General features: G+C 36.9%; 1 protein-coding gene across 2 annotated transcripts in view; it reads right to left on the bottom strand.

Annotated features, from left to right (window-relative positions):
* The window catches only part of mpp7a (MAGUK p55 scaffold protein 7a), a 141,678-nt gene that overhangs the window by 28,185 nt on the left and 93,524 nt on the right, over positions 1–19,969 (bottom strand). For both annotated transcript variants that reach the window (XM_058793296.1, XM_058793297.1), the window contains 5 exons: positions 15,475–15,556; positions 15,219–15,304; positions 13,448–13,522; positions 11,387–11,583; positions 10,331–10,395 (listed from right to left, as the gene is read on the bottom strand). In XM_058793296.1, the coding sequence (XP_058649279.1) occupies positions 10,331–10,395; positions 11,387–11,583; positions 13,448–13,522; positions 15,219–15,304; positions 15,475–15,556 (505 nt within the window). The remainder of the gene's footprint in view (positions 1–10,330; positions 10,396–11,386; positions 11,584–13,447; positions 13,523–15,218; positions 15,305–15,474; positions 15,557–19,969) is intronic.

The following is a 19,969-nucleotide window of genomic DNA, read 5'->3' as shown; positions in this document are numbered from 1 at the left end:
TGACGGGAAGAAGTTGGGGTCAAACCTTATCAAACGATTAATTTGCGTAAAAAAAAAAAATATTAAACGCGTTAACATTTTTAGATTAATCACATGCGTTAACACGTTACCGTTGACACCCCTAATATATATAGTTAGATGCAAAAGCCTCTAAGTGCCATCTGAAATTTAATCTAAAATGAGCATTTTTATCAGGCTCCTATGTTTAGGTTCAGTAATTGTACTCTAATGGCAATGCATAGGTCCATTTCTATGCAATTAAAGTGGAAATATTTTAAATACAGGAGCCTGATAAAATGCTCATTTTAGAAGAAAATTTCAGACAGCACTTAGAGGCTTTTGCATCTGAACTCTTCATATGTATATATATGTATATATATGTATATATATATATATATGTATATATATATATATATATATATATATATATATATATATATATATATATATATATATATATATATATATATATATATATATATATATATATATATATATATATATATATATATATATAAATAAAACCACAAGCATTTATAAATATTTAATGTATAGAATTTTGAAATAGAATAAATATTAATAATAATAATAATAATAATAATAATAATAGACAAATAAAACTCTTGTGAGAGGTACGTGTTTACAATTCTTAAGTTTACATTTCTTATGGGAGTGAGATGGAAAAAACTGGTACAGTTTTTCCTTATAAAGACAACGTCTCGATATATGAACTACAAAAGCATGGGAACACTGCTTGATGCATCAGTGGAGACACATATACACAAGTCTAACTCGCAGACAAACAGAGTGGGCTGCCAGGTCAAGCCGGTGCAGTCATCACTAGCAGGTTTAGTAAGCATCTGAACTACAAATCCAATAGGCTAGCTGGAGGAAAAAGTCCTGCTGTTAGTCTCATCAATCACCTGTTCCTTCCATCAGAGATATGAAACACCCACACGCAAACATCAACAGACACAAAACCTATTCACTGAACCGCTGCAAAGTCTGGCCATTACTGACCCCCACAGACGAATGGCCAAACACTGAGTAAAGGACATTGAGACTATAATCATCCACTACTGGCTACAAATCAGACGAACAGATGCCCATTTGCTCTCCATGTCCGTGGATAATTCAACTCTGGTCTACCATACATACAAAATTAGAGACACTGCCAAACGACCCCTCCAAATTAAAATCCCAGTGACTTCAGCCGATTATACTAAAGTGTATCCACCTGAGCCGGGGTCAGTGTGGGGAAAAGACTGGTAATCGAAAGCTGCGCACAGCTACAGGCCTCGAGGCTTCTGGCCCCGGTGCTCCTCCTCCAGGAGTGAACCTGTGGACAGATGAGATAAACTCATTTTGGAAATGGAGCGTTTTTTATTTCAGTCTAAAACACGTCTCCATTTTTCCATAACTCCTGCCTTAATTGGATTCCGGGGGCTAATGGCTTTCCCAGCTTTAGCTTCTCCCCCCCAAATGTTTTCATTTTTTTGTTCTTTCTTCTGACTCCCGGTGACTTTCTTCCCCGTTTCTACTTCTCCTAAATTGTGGTCGCCCTCAGCCTGCAGAAAGGTCATTAGGATTAGCCGATCACTGCAATCCTGTCTTCATCATATCACATCACATACTTTATGCAAAATAATGGTTCGGAATGGTTTCGGAAATGTTTGATATTTTGAACTGATTTTAAAAATATCTTGCTTTCATCTGTTATGTATTTGTTGTGTTTGAAGCAAGTTGAAAATCTATTAGTATGTAATTCTCAGTCATTTAATGTATGATGTAACCATTTTAACACCCATCAAGTGTATGGCATAGTGTATTGTACTTTATTTTGCACATTTTAGAAATCTTATTCACATGAATACTGTATGTTCCAAAATTAGCATAAAAATGTTTCCCATTTTAATATATTTCAAAACGTAATTTCTTCCTGCGATGGATCAGCAGCCATTACACCAGTCTTCAGTGTCACATTACCCTTCAGAAATCATTCTAATATGCTGAATTGATGCTCATAAAAAATAAATTACTTAAAAAAAAAATGCTACTGACCCCAAACTTTAACATGTATGGAAACCCCACTATTATAGTTGTTAAATGTTAGTTCCGTCTACCAAAGCAATACAGAACTTTTCTGACATCTCACACACATACTGTATATGCACAAACACATGTGCACTGGTTCAGCTGAAAACCGTACTGCTGACATACATGAATGGATGGCACACTTGGGATTAAGACGAATATTGCTTGCTCGCCTGACACTCCTTCATCCTAGTGACACAGGGGGAGCAGAACTAGCAATGCATCCTTGTTATAAAGTCTTACATTACTACAACACCAGGCTCAAACCATAACAGCGAATTAGACCGTAGGCTTTAAAGAGGTCAATGTTTTCTCCTTCAAAAACTTCTCCTGTTACATGGAATATGTAATGCATGGCAGGGCACGGAAGCTGGAAGGAGCTGCCCTGGGACCAGCCCTTGAGGTGCTTTGGCCGCTGGGAGGAAGAGGAGAGGCTGAGGTCAGAAGGCCAGTAATGAAAGCGTGGAAGAAAACAGGAGGGCAGAGAAAAAAAAAAACTAAGCGAGAGGCACAGCGTTGAAAAGGTTATCCCTATTGAATGACGGTGCTTGATTGAGCTTGGCAGACAAGACTGTGCGGCTTTATTTATAAACTTTCTACCCACAGGATCGCCTGTGAAATCAAAAGAGTTTAAATGAGTGGCCAGCGGCTTAGGGTTTACACAAACAGACTAATGTCTACTAGTGGGAGAGAGAGAGAAAAGAGCCAGAGAGACACAAACAAGAGACAAAAAAATAAAAAATAAAATAAAAACAAGCAAAAGAGAAAGAAGGAAATCAATTTGGGCGACTGACAGAGGAAAAAAGTTTGTGAAACAAGTAGCAAACAAGAACCCGAAAAACAGCAGCGGAACACACTGTACACTGGCCCCATAAAGAAAACATTATCTTATAAAGAAAAGAACCTCTTAGAAAAGAAAAATCGAATTAATATTCTGTACATATATACAATATATATATACACAGTACCGTTCAAAAGTTTGGGGTGAGTAAGAAATTTAAATGAATACTGTTAATCAGCAAGGTTGCATTAAATAGACAAAAAATGAGGAGCTTATAACACTGCATTGCCATAATATTTCACAATAATACTGTTTCACTGCATTTTGATCAAATAAATGCAGCCTTGGTGAGCATAAGACATTTCTTTGAAAGTGTCCCTTAATCTTACCCTTAACTTTTGAACAGCAAAGTAGCTATACAAATAAACATTTAAATTCATATTATACTGACAGATTCATTGAAATTGAAGAACAAAATAACTGATTTGCACAAATTGGTGAACAGGAAATGGAAAACCTGGAGTAGATCTAGAATGGAATGATTACAGAACACTGAGGGGAAATTGCCGTGAACTGAAACCGAAGACTCTTGCAAATGATAAATGATTTTTGTACTATTTGAGATATTTAATACTTAAGGATCCACTGAAACACTGTACTTTTTGCGGCCACTGAACAGAGCTGTCCCAGACGGGCATACTGTACAACAGAGTACATGAGTCTGTGCGGTGACAGATAATGAGAGCGCAACAGCACACTCATTTTCCACACACTGACGCTAGAGATGGAAACCAGACTAAGGCCCGACTGAGACCTGGCCTTCAAACAGCCCAATGTCCAACACACACCACATCAAGAGCCTGCCGGACCTCCACCACAAAGCCTGGAATTGAACCAGTGCCTTTAACTGCAATATGTTTAACATTCACGAAGAGCTATTTAAACTAAAAACACTGCCAACACGCAGGAAAACCAGAAAGTACAGCTGCTCAGGGCGATTGTATGAGGAACTAGCGCACATTTGCCTCTTTTTTTAACCATAGGACTGTAGAGATTACTTTGATTTCACTGATATCAGATATTTCAGATTTAATCCTCCACTTCGTATTGTGAATGAGACTGAACAACAATCAGGAATTGCTACTAACAATAACAAAGTCAATCTTAGATAAAACATACAAAGCACATGGTAATGACCGTGGCAACTACCGCAGGGAAACAAAAAAACCAAAAACAAATACAGACTGAAAATGCAGACTGCTACCACTTATAAATGATGAGATACGTGAAGCCAGAAGGAAGCTAGACAATGATACTATAGGACATGCAACAGCGTGCAGCCACATGTCAAAAAAGATTTTTGTCCACAGACACACACAGAGAAGGAGAGAGAGAGGGAGGAGATTGAGAGCTAACAGCACATGAAACTGTTAGGAGAGAATGACACAGAACGGGATACACAAACTCTTCATCAATAATATGAATCAGACAGAAGAGAGAGGAATGATATGGGACAGAGTACAAACACATAAATCAAGCATAATCAAAAAGAGCTCACCAATATGGAGTCCACTTAAATAGGAGGCAAACTCAGTGTCCTCTTCAAATTATGAAAGGCAGAAGGAATCAGGACAGATTTATATTAGAGAGAGGTTAGGAAACACTACTACATACTGAAAGATGAGCAAAACAAAAGATTGTCAATTTGGCCTATAGGTATAAAAATAAAACTGACAATGACCACAGTACCATTTAAAGGTTTGGGATCAGTAAGATTTAAAATATAAATAAATTACTACATTTATTCAGCCAGGAGGATACATTACATCGATCAAAAGTGACCTTAAAGACTTTTACACTGTTAAACAAAATAATTCTGTTCATCAAAGAATCCTGGGAAAAACTGCCACTCTCAGGAAAAAAAAAAAAAAAAAAAGTACTTAATCTTTCAAAATGTACTAATTTGTATCATAATAAGGTACTAATATGCAGCCTTTAGGTACTAATATGTACCTTCAAGGTACTTAGGGTGTACCTTTGAAAAAGTACCACCCCAGTGACAGCTTTCATGTCTTTTTTTTTTCCTGAGAGTGTGGTTTCCACAAAAATATTAATCCGCACAACTGGTTTCAGCACTGATAATAAACAGAAATCTTAGAAATTTCTGTTTCCAGCATTTCTGAATGATCGTGTGACAGTGATGACTGGAATAATGGCTGCTAAAAATTCAGCTTTGCCATCAGGAACAAAAGATATTTTAAAACACATTAAAGTAGAAAACAGTTATATTTGTAATCGTAATGAAATTGTTTTACTGTATTTTTGACCAAACAAATGCAACTTCGATAAGCATGAGACTTTTTTCAAAAACATTACAGACTCCAAACTTTTGAACCGCTGTGTATTTTACAGACAAACACAACTATCATATTTCTTCATCAGCTGATCCTCTACAGCTGAACCAGGTGGACAGATCTATTGGCAGCATTCACAACTTTCCATGTGGGCCATAAACTTAAGATTTCTTTTGTCTATTAGACACAACTCATAATGCATTCAATACATATCTTACAGATGGGATAAAAGAAGTTATTCAAAACATCTTTTGAATCTTACACAACAATAAGACTATGAAATACTGAGGGAAACATTCACGTTCAAACTCACATTCACACGGTCTTTCATGAAGAAAGACTAAAATGGATGGGATTCATCTGAGCACTCACAGTAATATCACTTAACGGGTAAGGCGTAGTTGGAAAGGCAAAAATGGATGTATTGTGTGCCTGTGACTGTATGTCTTTGTGTATGAGAGAGATACAGTATAGTGAACTCTTGGCCCCTTTACACACTCTGCTACGCTCCATTAGGTGGTTGTGGTCCAATGAATGCTAATCAACCGTGTCTTCATTGTTTGGGTACTCTGTTACCACATACAGGGGTCCCCAGCCAATGATCTAATGGCTATGACATCTAATAGGCGAATCAGAGTTAGTCTGAAAGGTGTACCTTCAATGTCCTCCACTGGGAAAGCAAAGAAAGGAATATGATAAACATAAAAAAAAGATTAAGAACAGATCAAGAGAGGGATGAGGAGAGCAAAAGAATGGAGGAAGAAGAAACTGACCTACCACATTCAACCGTCTCATCATCTTATGAAGAGAAAAAATAAACAAAAAAGAAAGATATAGTCATGTGACCGGAAGCACACATTACAAACATTTGAAATACACTGAAATATACAAATTTTAAAGGGACAGTTCAACAAAACCTGTTTTACTTTCATCTGCTGTTTTAATGAAAGTCTGTGAGACCCAATGTGTTTTGTTCTTCAAAAAGTATTCTTTTTCACAAAAGAAAGTGAGTCATACAGGTTTGGAAGAACATGAGGGTGATGAATTGATCACGGTTTTCAATTTTGGGTGAACTATCCCTTTAAATGTCAAACTAATGTAAAACTGTATGTTTGTTTTCTATGAAAAGTCTTTAGTATGCTACTAAGTGGTAAACCATGGCTTACCTCATAGGAAACTGAAACTACCGAACAACTAACACAGTTCATAACAGCAGAGAAAGTGTTTTTGAGTGTGCATGTGCAGGCCTGAAGACATGAGAACATTTGGAGTCATTTTAAAAGCTTCCTCCAGTTCATGTGGTCTCAATTCTACTAAACAAGCTTAAATCAAAACACACACGAGCAAAGGGCAGCATCTACACAGCCTGCCATACACATCCACACAGTCCTGCCAAAAAAGCAATACCATGAAGAGAAGGATGGAGGGCAGTAAAATCTTTTGTGTGCTATCAGTCAAGTGAATCCTTAGGCATCTGCCTTGTCGGTGTGACCCAAAGGACCAGCAAGACAAAATTTATTAAAATGAAAATGAATAGCAGATCTAAGGGCATGCTTAAAGTCTGAGACGAAGTGAGGCCACTAAGCTTAGGATAAGAAAAAAATATATACAAAGTAAATGGGTATGATTTACAGGTGAAAATGGATAACTGTCACATATGTCATAATTACTGACATTTCAGAGAATGTAAATCAAAAAAGAACTTTTCAGTAAAATGTGTCCCCAGAATCCATTTTTGGATTTGCCAGGCGTTTAGTCAAAGTTCCATAAAAGATATAAATTGGACCAAGCAAATATGAAAACAAGATTATTGAAATTATGCCATTTCTACATGACAATAATTCCAAAAAGATAACAGATGCCTTTTGCCTACAACAATTCATAAATTAATCTAGAACAGATGATTAATACAAATAAGTGAGGATGGTGACTGTAGATTAAAGGGATGCTTAAATTGTTTCCATATCAACAATGACGACAGAACAATTGGAATGAAAGCAAGTATATCTGGTCAAACAAACAGAGGGCACAAACTAGAGTATGTGAAGAGGCAGGATAGACCTACCAACTCACTATGTTTACACACACAGATTTAAATCAATCCCACTGTAGATTCCACATGTACTGTTTATATGCACCCTATGTAAATATATCAGTTGACATGTGCATATATCCCAAAGAAAATTGTTCCAAGTGCAATGTGTCAACACTACAATAACAAAAAGAAACTTGTGATCAGTGGTCCTGAAGATGTTAAGGTTACTAACTGATATTAGGTTGCATGAGGATTATTAACTGAAATTAGGTTGCAAGCAAATGCAGCGAGAGAAAGAGAGAAAAGTTCATCATAAAAGATGATAAGATGTATTATGAGGAATCTACTTGTAAACAATATAAACAGACATTGACTAAAAGTTTATAGAAAACACAATATTATAGGGTTGGTAACTAGAAGGTTGCAGATTTGACATTTCTGTGTAAAAGGGAATATTAAATAAGAAAAAAAAAAAAAAAAATGTATAGTACAGAGACAGGTTCTGTCAGTTGTTGACTGGATGGAGGCAGACCTGAATACAAGCTTGTAATCTATTATAACAAAGTCTGCGTCACTGGAAGATTGACTTATTACATTTCAAGAAAAAAAAAAATGCATGGATGAATTGTTCACAATTCAATTCAAAATTTATATTATTGATATATATATAAAACAAACCTTGCTACGTGTATTGCGTTAGACTAACCGAGACTTGTTGGTTTTGATTGCTTCTATTGTCCTCATTTGCAAGTCGCTTCGGATAGACGCATCTGCTTAGTGACTAAATGTAATGTAGAATGTAAAGATAATTAATATTCATTTAAACAAAACAACGAGTTAATTTCCATTTCAAGTCAACTATAATTACCTTGCTCAAGGATATAATGGCGCTCCTTCCTTGTGAGGACTGAACCAGCACCTTCTAGTTATTATTCCTTAACATTAATCTATATAGTGTAAAGTACAGTGTTCCCAGCCCTTTTAACCCCTTATTAGAGCAATTCATGAGCATCTACTGGATAATGGCTATTTTTTAATCCCTAAAAATACTTTTGCCAACAAAATACTTTTGAACTATGAACAACTGTGAAAAACAAACTGGTAAATCCATTATTTTTAAGATTAATTTCCATGCTTGAAAACCATGATTTGTAAATGATTTAAAACACAGTTTTACTTTCTATACCTGTTCAGGGGTGTGTAGTTTGTAATGGATATGACATACAGCCTCAACTAGTGATCATACTGTTCTGATAATAAGGCTTTATGTGAGTGCACATATCTGCAGCTCAAAGTACTAGCGTGTGTTCAGTCATCCAAAGAGAGCCCCTCATCTCTGCTCTTTGAAATATGGGCTAACGTCACCGCACTGCAGGCCAGTGGACAGATGGTCTTACTCTTAAAGCACACGCTCACGCAGTTTCAAACAAACAAACCTCTTTCTTCGAAGCACACTTCTACGCATCTATACCTGTGTGAGAACACATTTGGATTGGTATTGTATATGGTCTGTTTCTGGTCAAGTCATACACGGAGCTTTCAGTTTTTCTTACAAATTCCCATATATGACGTGATTCTGAAGAATTCTACACATGAAAAGTTGAATAAAAGCAGCACTTTAATATTACTTATGCTTATTTGTTATAAAGACTCTGCAAAGACGACAGCAGTTTCACGACTCCTGGGGTGGTCCTGGAAAACTCATCAAGAACCGATACCTCAGTGACATGCACATCAACTTTTCCTTCTCATTGTTTTAAGCAGCTGATAGAGTGATGGAGAATAATGGAAGAGGTGGGAGGCCGAGCATGTGGCATGGGGGATAAGAATCCAGAATGGCTGTATTATTCAATCAAGTGTGTGTGGAGCTGTCCGGATGACGGCAACATGTCGAGAGTGTTGCTTTGCGTCTGTCTCGTGGTGAGTCTTAAGTGTGCCCATGTGTAGAGAGTAACCCAGCACAGCTCCGTAAAGACCCCTGCTGTCAGCCAGTGGGAGAGATTAGAGCTGTGGTGTACAAATACACGCACACACGCATGCAATAATCAGACATGAGACATTAATGGAAACCAGGAGAGGAAGCTTATGTCCAGGCGTGCATTAACGCACATGTACATGAATACACATGTGTGCAGATATCTGCCTGGCACCAATCAGGGGAGTCTGGCTCCCTGACCACATTCACCTTGCACTTCCCAACCTTCCCTCCCTCTCATCTAATCTTTTCCGGTTGCTGTTCCTACTATTCTTCTTTTTTTTTCTAGCCATAGCTCTACTTAAAGAGTCACGTCAGAGCATCTGCAATACATGGGCCTTTTGCATATGACAGTTTAAAGATCATTACTGCAGTAGTCCAGGAACAAAAAGATGAGTATATACAGGGCTCAACAATAAGGTATATATATATATATATAAAATTAGTATTAGACTTTTATATACAAATCTATTAGATTTTTTCAAATATGTATACTAATAAGAATTTATTCATTTAAAATACTTTAAGCTTTGAAGTCATCCTTCAGTGTCTCTGAAGGTTTGTTGAGGCCCTCTGGTGGGCCCCGGACCACTGGTTGAGAACCACTGTTTCAGTGATTTTATCAACACTGTTTTTGCAAATTATAATGATTTGTCTTCAAAATAATGTCTAGCCATGGGTAAGATTTTGCCAAATACTAAAATGATTTGTGACAGTCTTGAAAGTACCAGTAAAAATGTTGAAAACTACAATGTAATGTAATGTTTTGCATGATATGCTATAATTTTCTAGCAAAAGTGTTTATGAAGGTTATATTACAGCTGTATAGGTTCCAACTTTTTGCAAAATTCACGTTTGTAAATAAAAATGAAAACTTAAGTTTAAAAGAGAAATACAAATATTATACCTAAAAATAAAATGATAATAAAAATCAAGTATTTTTTCATAGTGGGGCCACAACTAATAGCCTGACTAGACTAGCACAAAAGAAGAAACAAAACAAAAAAAAAAACTTATTGTTGAGCCCTGCTGTGTATGTGCGTGTTTCAGTGGTTGTTTTAGTTGCTGCATGATTGTAGTGTGGTCCTTACAAAATCTTTTGCTGGGGGTTCTCTGAAGAGTCGTGACGGTCATGGGTCTCCAGGTTGCCAACCTCCTGAAAGAATTGAGAGAGAAAGATAAAAAGCTAGAGAGGCAAATAAATAATCTACACACACAAAGTCAATGTTTGCAACTGACATGTATTTACTGGCTGATACGAGTGAGAAGCAATTTAAGAAGCAAATCTGAATCAACCGACGACAGCGAGTGCTGAAAATGTAAGGGAGTCCGTTTGACCATCTAATACATTTGTCACACTCGTTTATAACCAAAATGTGTCAAATGTAACTTAATTACAAATTTACCATTCGGAACCAGACTGACAAATCTATTCTGTTGCTGTGAGTGTAGCCATACAGAGACATGCAATAAAACCATCAGATTTCACGACCGTATGGGGATTACTAAACACTTCACTACAATGCAGAGCTACCTGCCTAAGTATCCATTAGTGAGTGAGTGTGTGTGAGCGAGAGAAAGAATGGTCAGCCAGAAACAGCACTTGCTACTGTACATTTGACAGGTTCAAAAATATGTTTTACAATTGAAAGTTACTTTTTTCAAGAGAAATAGAGCAAAGAAACTATTTCCTAAGGCAGCGCACATGTGCATGCACGTCAGAGTCCACTTTACAAAGAACGCTACTGATGTGCAATTTTCCGTGTGTGGACGTCCAAAGTGGATGTGAACCAGTGCTATCATTGTCTGTCATTACTCATTCCAGCCCAGACAGCCACGGAAATCCAAAGTATTTTGGCCGAGCCCTCTTGCACAAAAAGGGAAAAAAATGATGAGGAAGACAAAAAAAAAAAAGAGTCAGAAAAGCCATTCCTTTCATAGTAGGGAGTGAAAGTCAGGTTGTAATGGAGTGGAAGAAGTCTGGAATGATCGAGAGACAGAGAGATGGATGCATGACAGGAGAATATGATATATGAGGGGGCTGGACAGAGGGCGGACAGGATGATGGAGTCATGGAGTGCTGTAGAATTTAAAACTGGTGATAGTGGGAGGAAAGGAGCAGGGAAGAGAGAAAAGCATTGGCTAACCTCTCCTGAAAGTGTTTGGATGGGATGAGTCCTGCACGCAGGTTGCCATCACCCTCCAGTTTGGCTTGCCACCAGGTGGCATCGTCCTGGCTCATAACCTGCAGGATATCTCCCTTCCTGAATGCCAAGCCTGCCTCCTTGCAAGGGATCGCTTTATCCTCAGCTGGATTGTAGTCAAAAAGCGCCTTTACAAACATCTGAAGAGTAAGAGAGAGAGAAACAGCTTTAAAATGAACAACATTAAATGGATTAAAATGAAATTAGAGAAGGATGAGATTCAAATCACATCAGCTCCGTCCCTCTCTCTAAACCATGACCAAATAAAGATGTATTTTGGGTAGCAGGCAGGCTTACTTTCCACACATATGCACTACAACTATGCGATTCTCATTAGAGCTTCTCTCTAACAAAGAAGATCATGAGGTATTTAAAGGATTGGAGTGATGGTGCTGACATATCAAATAAATAAAAAAGACAAATAAAAAAGGCTATTGAGAGCAAACAGAGATAACAAAGTTCCCAAAGCGCAGAGCAGTGGCTTGTGTTGATTTAGAGAGCTGCATGTGCCATACAGAAAAACGATGTTACAGAGGAGAACGTTCCCCACAAACACACCAATACATCCTGAGGGAACGCTTCATCTCTGTCTAGCACTCCATCATTTTTTTTATCCCTCTTACACATGTGCAGCCAATTAGCAGCACTTCAACATATTCATTACACGTGCGGAAAACAGTAAACTACGGTCACTGGATAACACACACACACACACACACACACACACACACACACACACGCGGGTTATGACTAAATTCAAAACTGAAACATATTTAAACCATTACAGCACTGTAAAAGGAATATAACAGACCCGCATAGAAATGGTACAGTGCTCATTTACAAAACAACACCCAAAAGATTGGGGTCAGTAAGACTTTTAAATTTTTGTAATTTTTTTTTTTTTTTTTTTAAGAAATTCACTTTCATATTCAACATGGATACATTAAATATACATAAAAACTGACAGTTGAGACATTTATAATGTTAAAAAATGTTTCCACGTTTTAAAAATAAATGCTATTCTTTTGATAAAAATAAATGCTTTTTTTCATTGCGTTTTTGATAGTAATAAGAAATTATAAATGACACTTGAACACCAAATCAGCATATTAAAATGTTATTTTGAAGGATTATGTGACACTGAAGACTGGAATAATGGCTGCTGAAAATTCAAGCTTTGCCATCACAGGAAAATAACATTTTCAAATATATTAAATAGAAAACAGTTATTTTAAATTCTGACAATATTTCACATTATTGCTGTTTTTGCTTTATTGTTGACTAAATAAATTCAGCCATACAAACATTTAAAAAAATAAAACCTTACAGACTCTAAACGTTTGAATGGTTGTATATTTAATCTTAAAACACTGACTTGTCCACTAAGGGAACATTTTTTGGCACGTTCATGATGTTAATTTACATGTATGTTTTGACTGAAATTTCAGTCGGCATTTCATTTATTTTTCCACGGACAAAGCAATCTCAGAATGCATTGCAAAATTTTTGCTAAAAAGTAGACGACTACCACCAAAATGAATTAATTTTACCTAATATTGTGTATGCAATCTATGTTTAGTCTTTAATTGCATCATATCTTTAGCTTAGAAACATGGTCTTAATTCTACTGGAATCAATCAGGAGTAAATGGTTCTGACTGAAGTTTCTAGCAGGCTTCACATGAAGAGTGCTATTTGTGCGATGCGAGTGAGTAACTACTAAGAGTAGCTGCATATATACAGCATTTCAAATCAGTCATTATTGAGGTTTCATGTAGACAGCAGGCTGTGTGGCAGCTCTCTTGGTTTAGGAACAGATCGACAGAGAATGTTTGTAAGCTTCACGGGAGCTGAGAGGTTTAGTGCAAATCACTTGTGTTGAAGATGAATAGGAACAAAAGCTTATCCATCAAACTCCCCCACTGTTTGAGTAGAACTTCACATATAGGCCAACTCTTTTTCCTGTTCATCATGTCTGATCGGCAATAGTGAGGATGAATTGTACCTTGGGCTCTTTGCTTTGTGCCTCCTCTTTGATGCCTGGGACCACTTTGAACGTGATGGCACCTTGTGACTGGGACTATAAACAGTCAAAAGACAACATATCAACCACCTTTTAAGCATTTAAAAAAAAAGACCAAATTAATGCACCAGTGCACATTTATTCATTTGATTTTATATCCTATCTATTTCAATTTAAACTTCTACTAGCTCTTTTTAATTTCTTCTGAAATAGCCTGGGGAATTATTTTAAACACTTTCAACTTCCAACTTCTTAGCCTATAATGTTTCATACAATAACAGTCAAAACATTTCCCTTTGGATAAAATCCCTTTTTCACTTTCCCTTTTTTGTTGTTATACAACCTGAATTCCAGAAATGTTGGGACGTTTTTTAAAATTGAATAGAATGAAAACTAAAAGACTTTCAAATCACATGAGCCAATATTTTATTCACAATAGACCAGAGAACATAACAAATGTTTAAACAGAGAAATTTTACACTTATCCACTAAATTAGCTAATTTCAAATTTGATGCCTGCTACAGGTCTCAAAAAAGTTGGCACAGGGGCAACAAAGGGCTGAAAAAGCAAGAAATTTTGAACAGATTCAGCTGGGAGAACATCTAGCAACTAATTAAGTTAATTGACATCAGGTCTCCAACCTGTGAAAGAGTGCGTAAAAAGATTGTGGAATACATCAAATTGCAAAGGCTTTGCAAATCTCATCATCTACAGTGCATAACATCATCAAAAGATTCAGAGAAACTGGATAAATCTCTGTGCGTAAGGGGCAAGACCTTTGCTGGATGCCCGTGGTCTTCGGGCCCTCAGACGACACTGCATTGACATTACTAAATGGGCCCAGGAATACTTCCAGAAACCACTGTCAGTAAACACAATCCGCCGTGCCACCTGCAGATGCCAAATAAAGCTCTATCATGCAAAAAGGAAACAATATGTGAACATGGTCCAGAAGCGCCGCCGTGTCCTCTGGGCTAAAGAGGAGGGAGACCTTCCAGAGTGTCATCAGCGTTCAGTTCAAAAGCCAGCATCTCTGATGGTATGGGGGAGCATAAGTGCATATGGTATGGGCAGCTTGCATGTTTTGGAAGGCACTATGAATGCTGAAAGGTATATAAAGGTTTTAGAGCAACATATGCTCCCCTCCAGACGACGTGTATTTCAGCAGGACAATGCAAAACCACATACTGCAGCTACTACAACAGCATGGCTTCATAGTAGAAGAGTCCGGGTGCTGAATTGGCCTGCCTGCAGTCCAGATCTTTCACCTATAGAGAACATTTGGCGCATCATTAAACGAAAAATATGTCAAAGACGACCATGAACTCTTCAGCAGCTGGAAACCAATATCACGCAAGAATGGGACCAAATTCCAACACCAAAATTCCAGAAACTCATAACCTTGATGCCCAGATGTCTTCAAACTGTTTAGAAAAGAAGAGGAGATGCTACACCATGGTAAACATGCCCCTGTCCCAACTATTTTGAGACCTGAAGCAGGCATCAAATTTGAAATGAGCTCATTTTGTGCATAAAATTGTAAAATTTCTCAGTTTATACATTTATGTTATCTATGTTCTGTTGTGAATAAAATATTGGCTCATGTGATTTGAAAGTCTTTTAGTTTTCATTTTATTCAAATTAAAAAAAAAAAACGTCCCAACATTACCGGAATGCGGGTTGTATTACTACAGTTAAACTTTTTTTAAAAGCTTTTTTTCATGTTGACAGTCCACAGACACACACGCATACCAGGATGCGAATGATTTCCTCAGGCTTTTTGTCATCTACAGGGATACCGTTGACCTCTTTCAGCTCATCTCCGACATGTATCAGCCCTGGTCGTAACAAAGAGGAGTGGATAAAAAGAGAAGTTAAGAGACCACATACAGCACTTCAGCAGTTTATTCGGTGTAATAAACCATCTCAGGCTTCATGTAAACAAACTAAAAATCTGGGTGCTGAGTGCATTTGTGTACAGAGAAAAAAAAGGTACATTAGCACCCACCACTTCTGTCTGCTGCCCCGCCTCTCATGATGCGTGCCACTATGATTGCTCCACTGTGTTCATCCTTCTTTATGGTGGCACCCTGTAACACACATACAAAATGTCAATCACATTTACCCAAAGAAAACATGCAATTAACGTTGCACAGGTTTATATGCACACGTTAATTACACTTCAAATTTTCTGAGACATTAATCACTTTTGTTGCTGAACGAATGAGCAATTTTTAACAAATTGGTTAAATGAATGATTCAATGATTTTGAACGAACCAGCTGAAAGATTCAATGACTCACTAATGAGTTACTTTTTAAATTCTTGAATGAATCAGTGTTTTTGAGAAAACTGATTGAATGAATGAATCAGCGACTCACTGATGAATACAGTCAATGCATCCAATATGCATAACATCCATCCTAAATAGTATGTGAGATTAGAGTAAGTATGTCCCAAAGCTTAGGATTTTGAAAGAATATGCCAAAAGTCTCCAGGTGGTCTACTATTCTGCCAGATTTTTGAAGAGTGGATCTTTGCACACTCTAATGGCTAATATTGTCCATAACCCATCATATTTTGGAGGAGGATTCAGTTCAGTACTACAAACACAAACAAAAAGAACTACAAACATGGCTGATGTTCATGAGATTAATGGTTGAGGAGAGAAACACTATTAATAACTCAAACGGGTTTCAGTTACTAATGAATAATTTTTCATGTTATTTGTTTTATATTTCATTTGCAACAACATTGTAAACCTTCAACATGCAAGCAGCATAACAGCAAAACATATGTTTGGCAGATCAACGTGCTACTTGTTTTCTCTCCAATAAGGTAGGAGGAATTCTTTGTTTAGTTATTTAATTTAATTTAATACAATATGAATTGTGTATATAAGGATGTTAACAGTGACAGGATGAGTGAAAGGCCTGTTTACACTGACAGAATGAACATAACTATGCAACAGAGTACAATTTTATGACATAATTTGTCTTCAAAATTTAGCCAACTCTTCTACTACATGCTCAAATGTATTGACTTTCTATTTACAAAAAGACTACATACTTTTTAGGGCACAGTATATGTAGGTGAAATGGGACACAGTAAGTCACTTGTTTCATTCCTGAATCAATGTTTATAAATGCATGTTAAATTAACGATTCACAGATGAAGAGCGTTATAGGGATGTAACGATTACCGATTTGATGATAAATCATGATAAAATTCCCCACGGTTAGTAATAAAGTTTCACATTTTTATTATCATTAAAACCGTATTCGATTACCGCGATTTGAACAACTCACGATAAATAAATACTGTCCAGCATAAAGCACAGTTTTAAGTAACAGTCTCATGTGCGCACAGCACTCAGAGTAGTTTCGTTTTGAGTGAAAATAGGGCGGAAAAGCTGGGAGGTTTTAAAACAGTGCTAAGAGAATTATACAAATGAATATGAATTAATTAATTCTATGAATGTACCTCTGAAGGTTCTGACTGTCTTCAGAAACGATTTGATGGCATTGTGTTTTCATCTTTGCTCAATATAATACCTAAAAGAAGCGTTCTTAAAAATCGCAATGCTGCTTTGTCCACGCAGTTTATGGAAACAACTGTAATTCAGCTTTTCCATCAGCGCCATCTAGTGTCAGAGAGTGGATTTACAGAGACTTATATTTACATTCAGCCTGTGTGCAGTTTCTGTCTGGCCAAAAACTGATTGAATTCGCATGCCCTGCTGTAAATTTTGACCGGTTGATGAAAAACAAGCTTATGTGGATTCTACACATTTAAACAATTCAGATAAGTTATCTAGAATTATTTATGGAGCAGATAAAATACATATAATCATTTATTAATCAATTATCATTTTGACTTAACCCTTTTCTTTAAAAGGCTGAAATGTGAGGTTTACCTTTTTATGAAACTTTTTCAAAGCTTTGTTTGAACATTTACATTAGACATTTGAACATGCTATTAAACTGTTGTCAGTCAAGTTGTCATTTAAAATCCGAACATCATTTGATTTAGTGATTATGCAAACAAAGAGTCATTTTATTTGTTGTTTGTTGATTTTTAAATATAAAACTTGAAGTGATTTATGTGTCGGTATTTGTTGAACATCTCCAGCACATTTTAACAATACCGTGATAATACTGATAACTGTGATAATTTTGGTCACTATAATCCTGATAAGACATTTTCAAACAGTTACATCCCTAGAGCGTTACTCATTTAATTCCTGAATAAATCCCATTTTGAAAAACATCACTTGAAATTTTTTTAAAATTTCTCACTGATGAAGTCACTTATTTCATTCAGCCACCAGAGGGCCCCCAAGAGTAGCCTACAGTTTATTTTATTTTAACTCGTGATATATTATGTCAATGGACAGTGGTAATTATACGAAAGCGCAATATTAAATAATTAAATAATCTATACAAATAACTTTATTATTTCCATAGCAACGTGTCATGCAGGCACAATAATGACCATGTTGATAATATTTATGCACTGGACGCTGCCGTGTGGATCTGTTGGATTAACATCACGTAAATTCACCTATTTCTCCCGAAATACATGAAAGTAAGTGTCCAGTGTGGTAGAAAAACAGAGTAAACTTTATACTAACCTACACAATGTGTATATTTAATAGGAATAAAACACGTAGTCCATTAATTGAAAGGATTATTATTGACGCTTTCTATAGAAATCAGTGTGTAGCCTATTTAACAAACTAAATATATTTTTTTTTACTTAATTGAAGCGTTTTTAAATGTCTGAAACCTAAAATAAACTTTATTCGGTTGAACACTGAACAGTTATGAAATGTTCTTTTTTCTGAGCTTGTCTTTCTCTGGCTCAGCGCCAGCCAAAGCGCGGCGCGTCTAAGGGTTGAAATCGATCACGATTTGCGGGTGGAGGGGGGACAAATTAAACATGGGGGTTTTGTGGCACAAATCAGGGGTGCATTTCTCAAAACCTTCGTTAGCTAACTATGGTCGTTATTTCCATTGAACTCTATTGGTAACGACAGAACTTGCGATCATAGTTTGGGAAACGCACCCCTGATCAGATCATATGTATAAAGACCCACTGACATTCTGTGCGGTTGTGAATAGGAAAGTAAGTGCTCTGAGACTATGGAGTATGGCTAGATACAGACAACCATTAATGGCTTAAATGGACAGCTATGACCGCCAAAAACACAAGCAGCAATGCAAAAGCACAAGCCATCCATGACACTGGTCTGCCAACGATATGCCAGCTCTGTGTCATCTTGCCGCCATACATACTCATGTGCTACTGCAACAGAGACACATGTGGACAGATGCTCACAGCATAGGCTTTCACCACACACACACAAACACACGGCGAAATTAGACAGCGACACTAAGACGGCAAGACTCCTAGCAGGGAGCATGGCTATTCACCCACAAACATGTCAGAGCTTGAGCTTCAGTCTGCCTACTTTCGCCCTCTGTTTTCTGCATCAGTGTCTCTAAGGCTGTTATTATTTCTGAAGCATCCGTGACAGTGGATGAAGGTGCAGAGCGGTTCCTTCAGTGTGCATGCGTGTTTAGAAAACCTATTGCCGTTTTCACCTCATCTCATTTCAGGTGTCTAAAAGAGGTGAAAAAACGACCTTGACAAACTTGTTCCATTGGCACATCAATAGGATCTTTAAAACTCAAGAAAAAAAACACAGAAGATACACACACACACACACACACACACGTTCCTCTTCTATCTGCCTTACCTCAGTAAGACCAATAATCTGCTGTCAAAGCCGTTTTGATAACTTGGTCACCTGTAATCATTCTGCGATGTCATCGCCATGACTAATACATTAGCTCAAGGTCCTCCTATGATGTGTTAAACACAGCTTTTAAGATGGAAAGAGCAGCCGTTTCTTGATGCTCCCTTCAGAAGTCTTTGAATATTTCCTGTTGATCAAATAATTGGAACAATTTGGTGACCTGGGAGGACAAGGCAGCGATTGGCCCAGAGCTTTGGGAGGTGACAGAAACCAGTGATCAGCTTAGCTGTTACATCTCAATGTGAGATAAAACAGAGGTGTTTATGACACACATGAGGGAGATTGAGAGAGAAAGGGAGTAAAGAAAGAGAATTGGACCAGATATACCATTTAATTTGGTAAAATGTGATAAAGTGAATGGTAGAGCCAGTCCAAAGCCTTTCCTTTTTAATCAAAACATTAATAATTTCAAACAAAACTATCACTGAACTGAAGTTACAGTAGTCTGTTTAATTGAGTGTGGAAGGAGTTTTTTTTCCAGTGTGTTGGAACAGATCATTATTCACTCAACGAGGTTATTATTCATATCAATACATCATTACACACTCAACACTCTCCGGCTCATTGTCCAAGGCAAAGACTTTTTAGATATACATAATGCTTTCATAAATGATAAAGGCAAAACAAAAACTAAGACAAAGATATGTCACATCCAATTAATAGAAAGGATATTTCTCATATTA

The sequence above is a fragment of the Onychostoma macrolepis genome, chromosome 12, assembly GCF_012432095.1.
Source record: "Onychostoma macrolepis isolate SWU-2019 chromosome 12, ASM1243209v1, whole genome shotgun sequence".
NCBI classification, from domain to species: domain Eukaryota; kingdom Metazoa; phylum Chordata; class Actinopteri; order Cypriniformes; family Cyprinidae; genus Onychostoma; species Onychostoma macrolepis.
This window is presented reverse-complemented; position numbering and strand designations above follow the sequence as displayed.